This window comes from Panulirus ornatus, chromosome 30 (genome assembly GCF_036320965.1).
Source record: "Panulirus ornatus isolate Po-2019 chromosome 30, ASM3632096v1, whole genome shotgun sequence".
NCBI classification, from domain to species: domain Eukaryota; kingdom Metazoa; phylum Arthropoda; class Malacostraca; order Decapoda; family Palinuridae; genus Panulirus; species Panulirus ornatus.
In genome coordinates this window covers 23,698,380-23,708,281 of record NC_092253.1, presented here as the reverse complement: position 1 = coordinate 23,708,281, position 9,902 = coordinate 23,698,380, and the positions used below count along the sequence as shown (strand labels likewise).

Here is a 9,902-nt window from a genome sequence, read left to right as displayed (position 1 = left end):
AATGTGTGGTGTGAGGTGGTTTGATCGAGTAAGTAACGTAAGGGTAAGAGAGATGTGTGGAAATAAAAAGAACGTGGTTGAGAGAGCAGAAGAGGGTGTTTTGAAATGGTTTGGGCACATGGAGAGTATGAGTGAGGAAAGATTGACCAAGAGGATATATGTGTCGGAGGTGGAGGGAACGAGGAGAAGAGGGAGACCAAATTGGAGGTGGAAAGATGGAGTGAAAAAGATTTTGTGTGATCGGGGCCTGAACATGCAGGAGGGTGAAAGGAGGGCAAGGAATAGAGTGAATTGGAGCGATGTGGTATACCGGGGTTGACGTGCTGTCAGTGGATTGAATCAAGGCATGTGAAGCGTCTGGGGTAAACCATGGAAAGCTGTGTAGGTATGTATATTTGCGTGTGTGTGGACGTATGTATATACATGTGTATGGGGTGGGTTGGGCCATTTCTTTCGTCTGTTTCCTTGCGCTACCTCGCAAACGCGGGAGACAGATATCTAAAACACTTCACTTCCTCCAGTTTTTCTCCATTCAAACTCACCTCCCAATTGACTTGACCCTCAACCCTACTGTACCTAATAACCTTGCTCTTATTCACATTTACTCTTAACTTTCTTCTTCCACACTATTCGCCATTTCCCGCGTTAGCGAGGTAGCGTTAAGAAGAGAGGAATGGGCCTTTGAGGGAATATCCTTACCTGGCCCCGTTCTCTGTTCCTTTTGGAAAATTGAAAAAAAATAATGAGAAGGGAGGATTTCCAGCCCCCCGCTCCCTCCCCTTTTAGTCGCCTTCTACGACACGCAGGGAATACGTGGGAAGTATTCTTTCTCCCCTATCCCCAGGGATAATATATATATATATATATATATATATATATATATATATATATATATATATATATATATATATATATATATATATACATACATGGAGAGAATGAGTGAGGAAAGATTGACAAAGAGGATATATGTGTCAGAGCTGGAGAGAACGAGGAGAAGTGGGAGACCAAATTGGGGGTGGAAGAATGGAGTGGAAAAGATTTTGAGTGATCGGGGCCTCAGCATGTAGGATGGTGAACGGCGTGCAAGAAATAGAGTAAATTGGAACGATGTGGTATACCGGGGTCGACGTGCTGTCAATGGATTGAACCAGGGCATGTGAAGCGTCTGGGGTAAACCATGGAAAGTTCTGTGGGGCCTGGATGTGGAAAGGGAGCCGTGGTTTCGTTGCATTATTACATGACAGCTAGAGACTGAGGGTGAACGAATGGGGCCTTTGTTGTCTTTTCCTAGCGCTTCCTCGCACACATGAGGGGGGAGGGGTTGTTATTTCATGTGTAGCGAGGTGGCGATGGGAATGAATAAAGGTAGACAGTATGAATTATGTACATGTGTATATATGTATATGTCTGTGTGTATATATATGTATACGTTGAGATGTATAGGTATGTATATTTGCGTGTGTGGACGTGTATGTATATACATGTGTATGTGGGTGGGCTGGGCCATTCTTTCGTCTGTTTCCTTGCTCTACCTCGCTAACTCGGGAGACAGCGACAAAGCAAAATAAATAAATAAATGAATATATTAATCTGCCTGAACATACACTCATTCTTTTCCTTTATGTGAATTTGCCATTCACATAAGAGGAAATGACCTGCTTTTAGTTTTAGCTTAACCCTACCCATATAAACGTTTAACTTAATAGAACTTTGTGTTTCCAATAACGTTTTCCAAGACGCTGAAGTTAATTTCTATGGACAGAAATTTGGTCGATCCTTTGGATATCCTCTCGTCCCATCCTCAGTAACTTATTCTTGGAATACTTTGAGCTTTTAACCTCTATCAGTGTCTAGCTAAGATACGTTGATGGTGTGTGATCCTTCATGTCCATCTTCTCATGATTTTGATGTTTTCTTTAATGAATTAAACAACATGAACTCCACCATCACATTCAAGAATAAGTGGGGGGGGGGGGGAGGAGAGGGCTAATTGCTGTTTCTCGATGTAATGATGAATGAATAAATGAATTTATAAGATGCCTACCAACGCTGACAGCAGTGTTCACTATTATTTTTCCCAGTATATGATCGTTCTGTTCAATATTCTGCAGCCATGTTTATTTTCTTAAAAGCATTAACGTATACGTGATTCCATAAGTCCATAAGATGAGTGTAATCATATAAGACTTTCGTACCACTAGGTAGTTATCCCCAGTGGTTTGTGAACAACTCTTACTGAAGAGGCAGGAAGACATTTTATACATCTATTGACAATAATGTGGAAAAAGGTGATAGATCTAAATGTCTCGCGTTGTCCAATTCTCCTAACTTAACAAATGTAAAACAAGTATTACAAACCATTTCTTTTAACGTTGCCTTCCAATATGATAACATTATCAATAATTCCTTGATCCAAAAAGGCTCAAATTATCAGAAACTTGGTATGATTGTTTATGCTCTTAAATGTGAACTGTGGCAAGAAAACGATCATTCTGTAGACCTTAACAGCCCAATCGCATGGTACCCCTCATCTCTCACCCGTGCTGTCACTGAATCTGTCTTAGACGTTAATATTGATAAGTTCTATCATGTGCCCCTCCCAAGTCACTTTGTTAATACACATCTTATCATCAACCTAAATCGTTATGGAAGTATTAACAAGACGAGATAACATTAGAATAGGAGCAGAACACGTCTCTCACTACTGGGGCCAACCCCTCTGACACCCCCCCCCCCACACACACACACACACACATCCCCACCAGACCCTCATTTAACCACAAGGCATCCCCCCCCCCGCCAACCTCCCTTAACGACAAAGCCTTTAACGGCCAAGTCAGTTCATATACACTATCATGACGCTAACAGGATGTACAAGCCTTTGTGTTGGCTGTTCTTAGAATCTGAATATGTATGAACCGTTTATATCTGATGGTCGGGAGGACAATCTCCGCGAAGTATTTTGTGCATTGTGTATGTTATTGATAACATTACAGTGAATTGTATGATCTACCGGAGTGCGATCTCTCTCTCTCTCTCTCTCTCTCTCTCTCTCTCTCTCTCTCTCTCTCTCTCTCTCTCTCTCTCTCTCTCTCTCTCTCTCTCTCTCTCTCTCTCTTTATATGTATATATATATATATATACATATATATATATATATATATATATATATATATATATATATATATATATATATATATATATATATATATATATATATATATATATATATATATGTATATGTGTGTGTGTGTGTGTGTATACATGTATATATGCTTAAATATGCGTGTATGGAAATATATAGGATAGAAAAACCAACAGATAGGTGTAACATCCGACAAATCTGGAGCCAGAGACATCATATGCAACACGAAGTGGATGAAGAAACTAAGATATGTGCACATGTATGGCTGTAAAGACTGACATACTCTCACACATGAGACTGGATAGACAACGTCAGATGGACATGAGAGAGAGAGAGAGAGAGAGAGAGAGAGAGAGAGAGAGAGAGAGAGAGAGAGAGAGAGAGAGAGAGAGAGAGAGAGAGAGAGGACCAGCTGAGATGCAGAGGCATTGCAACACTGCAACATCCTCAAGCAGTGCAGACCCTCCCAGGAGGTGACTTGCTTGGCTGATTTCCCTACTTTGGAGACGCTGATGTATGAAGAGTGAGTTTACGCACCGCGAAGTCCGTCAGGGAAACATGACTTAAGAATCGAAAGAAGCACTCGTGTGTGTGTGTGTGTGTGTGTGTGTGTGTGTGTGTGTGTGTGTGTGGCGTGTGTTCTCTTACTGTTCTATGCGGGATGGGGACACGATCTGTTTGTGATGTGGATGCCAGGAACTCACATGTGGCTGGGGTATAGAAAGAGAGAGAGGAAAAAAAAAGACAGAAAGATGGTGTAAAGAAGTGAAACTGACAGCCACTAAAATGGTGACTCACTAAAAAAACCCTTCCCTAGTGACAAGGCAGGTGGGTCACGTGAGCGAAGATTAGAAGGGAGGTAGGGAGAGAGGGAGGGGTTAAGGGGATGTGTTTCGTTCATTTTTTTTTCTTATTCTTAGTTTCGTGTACTTCTATTTTACGACTTAGATTATCTATCGCTCTCTCGTTCGTCATAGATGATACTGGATTAGTTCAGTCTCGTACGCTACGAAAATCACAAACGTCCATAACATTTCTTGAACATCGTCTGCAAAGGGTTAACAAAAAGAAATATCTCTTAAAGTCTGTCCCATTAAGATGTACGCATCAAGGCTGACGCCACTGGGTATATTAAGATGCGAGCGTCCGCTATACTGTCACTCCCTCGCGAGCTGAGCTACCTGCCTTACTAAACAGGTAAGATCTTGTGTGTGTGTGTGTGTTTGTGTGTGTGTGTCTGGTCCTACCTTACCCAGGATTAACCACTCGGTTCTCCTCGGTCTGATATGTGACTCAGTGTTTAGCTTTTACCTTCAAGCATAAAAAACCTTTTCCAATCTTCGTCTGAGAAGTGGTTGTTATGTCATCTTCTTCCAGCCTGCTTGAAGTCGACTTTGATGAAACCAGTGTAGAAAAACAGGACAGACATGTTTGGTTTAGATATTTTCCCAACATTAGAGTTATCCCACGTTATCGTAATGATGTACATGTCGTGGTAGAGAAGGTAGAAGTACAGAGACTTGTCTCAACATTCCTTTGGTTTAACAGCATTCGACTGAGGTAACCGAAGTACACCGTCAGCTGAGTATATATGTATGTATGGTTGGTTTTGTGGTTCTAGAGATGTTCAGGAACGTAGGATGGTACACGTAAGCTGGACAGATAAACTTACGTTATTTTCGTCCTTCTAAATCCTGGAAAGCTTGAACAGTGAGGGGCCACTCGTGTGGTGAATGAGAAGTGGTAGTGAAGTTCTGCTTAACGTGAAGTCTCTTGCTGTGGCAAGAGCTGGATGGAACTACAGCTAAGTTTTTCCTTGGTGGTAGAGGTGATGACAGGGTTGTTGATTGGTTAGGTTAGGTTATTCGACGTTCGTCTTGTTAAAGATAAGATGTGTGAGGGCTGCCGGAATGCCAGTGTAGCGTCCTTGTATAAAGGCAAGGAGGACAAAAGCGAATCATAGGTTCACTTACGCATAAGTGTTGAGTATAACTGGTAAGGCGTATGGGGGAATGGTGACTGAGGTAGTGGCGTATGGGGGAATGGTGACTGAGGTAGTGGCGTATGGGGGAATGGTGATTGCGTCAGTGATGTATGGGGGAATGGTGACTGCGTCAGTGATATATGGGGGAATGGTGACTGAGGTGGTGGCATATGGGGGAATGGTGACTGCGTCAGTGATGTATGAGGGAATGGTGACTGCGTCAGTGATGTATGAGGGAATGGTGACTGCGTCAGTGATGTATGAGGGAATGGTGACTGAGGCAGTGGCGTAGGGGGGAGTGATGACTGAGGTAGTGGTGGCATGGAGCGAGCGCCTGAGTAGAGGGGAATAGTGTTGCTTCAAAAGGAGTAGACGTTGTGTTGATCAGGTGTTTGATCTGAAGACTTTGGCGAAAGAGAAGGATTCGTTTGTGGCTTTCATGACGTCGAGAGAAAGCAAAGTGGACGGAGAAAGCGTCATGAAAGTCCTACAAATACATGGAGTAAAATCAAAGGCTATTAAGATGCAGGTAAGGCATATCAGCGGGAGAGTGAGGTATGTGTGCGAGTAGAATCGTGCGCCTATGACAAGGATATGTGACGTCAGTATGACATTGCGATGATCTCGTGAAGCGGGTAGTAAGAAAGAAGGGCTGGTGTTGTGGGAGGAATCATAGGATATAGATCAATTGCAGTTTGCAGATGACACAGCTTTGGTGGCAGAGCTAAGTGAGAAATTTCAAAGCTGGTAAGAGATTTTTGGGAAAGTTTTTGGGATAAAGAGGTGCAACAGCGGGTGAGAGAGGATCAAGTAATGAGGAGGATATGGAAGAAGTGGATTAAATTCACTTTTCTGGAAATGGACGTGGTAGCAAAAAGCGGAAGAGGGACTGAAGAGAGTCACAAGGTGGGAGAAAAGGCTAAGTTCCTGGATACATTTCAAGAGCATGTGGAAGGAGAGATCATTGCCTGCGGGGTCAAATTTGGATATATTTGAATATATAGTATCTTTGGATAGATGTGAGCATATGGCCTTCAGGGGAGAGAGAGAGAGAGAGAGAGAGAGAGAGAGAGAGAGAGAGAGAGAGAGAGAGAGAGAGAGAGAGAGAGAGAGAGAGAGAGAGAGAGAGAGAATGCATGTATTGCAGCTGAAATACTTTAGCACAACATATGGTGTAAGAAGGATGGCTGTGAAAGGTGTTAACAATACAGGAAAAAAAAATAGATGAGTTAGTGAGAGCCATTTGACTGAGAGGGTCGAGCAAGGTGAGCTGAAATGGTTTGGACCAATGGAGAGGATGAATGAAGAAAGACCAATTTAGAGGATCTGTATGCTAAAAGTGGTGGAAACAAGGGAAAGGGGGAGATTGAGTTGAAGGGATGGCGTGAGAGTGTTTACGTACCTAAAGTGGGGCCCGAACATTTAGGAGGGTGAGTGTTAGCGTAATGGATAGCATGAATTGAATCGATGTGATATATGGAGGCCGACGTGCTGTCCATAGGATGAACCAAGACATATGCAGCAGTCAAGGTGCACGTTTGAATTAAGTTGTGGAGCTTGACAGTGAATAGTAGCCTCGGCCTTAGTGCTTGAGGTGTTTGATAGCTAGATTTCATACGTGTACAAATGTGGCTATCATTCGTCTGTTTCTGACGCTACTTCGCTAAGGCGGGAAATACATTTAGGTATAAGAAGAATCTCTTAGAATCACTTTCTTGTTAGATGATCTGATACGCAAATATATAAGCAGAAGTTTGAAAAGGTGTTAGACACATGACGACAGACGGGAGTGGTGGACGTGTACTTGGAAGACATAGACTAATCATTAGACCAAATGCACTGTGAATATGGTGGAAAATTAGAAGGAACGAGACAATAGAGTAATGAGACATTACAGCAATGTATGCTAAGGACACAACAGACGTCAGTAGATAAGAATAGAGAGGATGTGCCATTATGTGCCATTTTTCCCTGCCATTTACAGGACCTTGGATGCTGTTACACCTCGTCCCCTTAACGATGGTTCGAGTAGTTCCCCGGAAGGGCGTCCTGGTGCTGGTGGCGCTGGCTGTCTGCGCCATGGCTCTACGTAAGAACTCTTGAAAGAACTTTCACTCTTGATTTATTCTACACTCTACCTTCCGTTCTTACAAGACACAAAACACAGGGTGTCCCCCCAAAAAAAAATGTACTTACTTTTTGACAGCCTATAACTCATTGAATTCTTTTCTTTTTTCAGATCCAATTGACCGTAAAAATGTCAAAAGTCCCAAAGACAAGATTAATGGTTGAAATGAATCAAATTCAGTGAGTTATAACGTGTCAAAAAGTGAGTACATTTCTTTTGGGACACCCTGTATGTGCAAGCTTTTGTTAACCTTTCCATCAAATTACATATATCCTCTCACGTCCTCTACCAGCTCGCGTCTCACAGGAACGTCCACAATTCCTTCATGAACTCACATCACTGTATGTATCATGTGCCTCACCGTAGGCTCAATATCGTATGTTTACACCCTCAGATCATGCCCAGAGCCTAGTCGCATCACATGTGGGGTTTAATGATTATATTTGTCTCATTCACTTGTATTCTTCACTCCAACTGACCATCTTGCCCCAAGCCTCACCACCACACTACAGTGTAACATGACACACACACCAGCTAACAGTCCCTCACCACACTACCACAGACCAGTATATGGTCGGTGGCACCAACCAGCAGTCTCTACCACACTACCACAGATTTCTATGATTTCTATAATAACTTCTATAACTGTTACTACTAATCTTCAGTATGGACACTGGCACCTGATAATGAGAAACAAATTATAGAGCTTCATTATCGAATGCCTCATCTGCCAAGCCCATCATATTTTCCCAAAATATCAATAACATCTCTCGCCAATTCTATGTAGTTTAATCACTTGTTAATCGTTTCCTTGTCTCTCCTCCATGGTTGTCTATGTAAGTCGTTTGAGGTCAGGACTTTACTATACCAGGTACATTCCGTCATCAGTGCAGACGACGATCCTCACTCATTACCTAATTACTCCCCACAGACTAGAAATTCTAAGATTCATCAACATTTACTAGTTTTTAGTGACGGGTAAGTATACTGGCAAATGTATGTAAATTATAGACATTGGTCTACAACGTCCATAAAGTGTAGTATGATTCATAACAACAGAATTGCCTGATCCAATACAACTACAACTATAAACATGGATGACGAAGAAGTCATATAACATTTCCTGATGTCCGCTCTCCAGTCACAGATGGTTGTGCTAAGATCTGCACTCTTGATTATGAGCCGTTGTGTGGGTCAGACGGCAACACTTATGGCAACTTATGTGAGCTGCTAAACGCCAGGTGTTTCACTCATAAGGAAATTAATGTGGAATATTACGGACCCTGCTAGGAAGGGCCCAACTGGTTCTAATGCAAAGGTAAGTATCTCTCGACGAACGCATGCGCTCATACACTCACACACACTGTCCGGTATGAGATCTGTTCACGACAATTTATATTCGAAGAATGCAAACTAAATGTGTTTCTTTTTTTCTAAATTGTTTATTTTCTTTGATAATGTTGGTCATTTCGTACATCGCATTGCTTCTGAACTATATCTTCTGTGGTTTCTATTTTCTCCCTATTTGTTTTGCAGATTGATCGTTCTTCTAACACAGAACATCAAAGTAACCCAAAGATCATTTAATACAAAGCAAAAATGTATAATTCGATGTGAACAGCTTCAAGTTTTCATACGTCTTTTTAATGCTAAGAAAACAAAACAATGATTACACATGAGATTCTAAATCTTAATCTTTGACACTAAGTCATGGCTCTTCATCAGTCAAATATTTTGCACTGGTAGAATTACTAGCCCTAGTCTTACTGTATATCGTTATCCTGAAATAAGTGTGTTATACATGATCCTTTCTCCTGGTAGAGTTGAGGAACGCGATAGCAGAGGATTGGCCGGCTACTTCACCTGCCCAGGGCCACCACCAGCTGAGCACCAGTCAAAGCTGCACTGTCAACCATCCAGCAATCTTTGTTCTTTCTTTTAAACCATCCAATACTCTTTTCTCCTCCTTATAATCCATCCAACACTCTTTCTTCCTTCTTATATACCATCTAACACTTTTTCTTCCTTCTTATAAACCATCCAACACTCTTTGTTCCTTCTTATATACCATCCAACAGTTTTTCCCTGTTATAAACCATCCAACACTCCTTGTTCTTTGTTGTACTGTGGATAGTTACTGAATGTTGTTCTGAACCCTTTATGTACCAGAGATGATTACTAAAATGTAATCTTGAATCATTAGTCTGAAATAAACTCTATGTATAAAGATGTCTGGAATGTTTCCTTAAATTCCTAAGTCTTGAAATATTCTTGTCCAGTTTGCGGATCAGTTTGAGTGGTATTGCCGCACAAAGATATATATATATATATATATATATATATATATATATATATATATATATATATATATATATATATATATATATATATATATATATATATATAACATATATATATATATATATATATATATATATATATATATATATATATATATATATATATATATATATATATATATATATATATATATATATATATATCCCTGGGGATAGGGGAGAAAGAATACTTCCCACGTATTCCCTGCGTGTCGTAGAAGGCGACTAAAAGGGGAGGGAGCGGGGGGGCTGGAAATCCTCCCCTCTTGTTTCTTTTTTTTTTAATTTTCCAAAAGAAGGAAC

The 9,902-nt window shown here is 41.1% G+C and overlaps 1 protein-coding gene across 1 annotated transcript in view; it reads left to right on the top strand.

The window, feature by feature from the left end:
- The window catches only part of LOC139758539 (ovomucoid-like), a 17,540-nt gene extending 8,051 nt beyond the window's left edge, over positions 1 to 9,489 (top strand). Inside the window, exons 5-8 of the mRNA XM_071680061.1 lie at positions 2,205 to 2,220; positions 7,117 to 7,221; positions 8,402 to 8,578; positions 9,082 to 9,489. Of these exons, the coding sequence (XP_071536162.1) occupies positions 2,205 to 2,220; positions 7,117 to 7,221; positions 8,402 to 8,550 (270 nt within the window). The 3' untranslated portion in view covers positions 8,551 to 8,578; positions 9,082 to 9,489. The remainder of the gene's footprint in view (positions 1 to 2,204; positions 2,221 to 7,116; positions 7,222 to 8,401; positions 8,579 to 9,081) is intronic.
- The last annotated feature ends 413 nt before the right edge of the window (positions 9,490 to 9,902 follow it).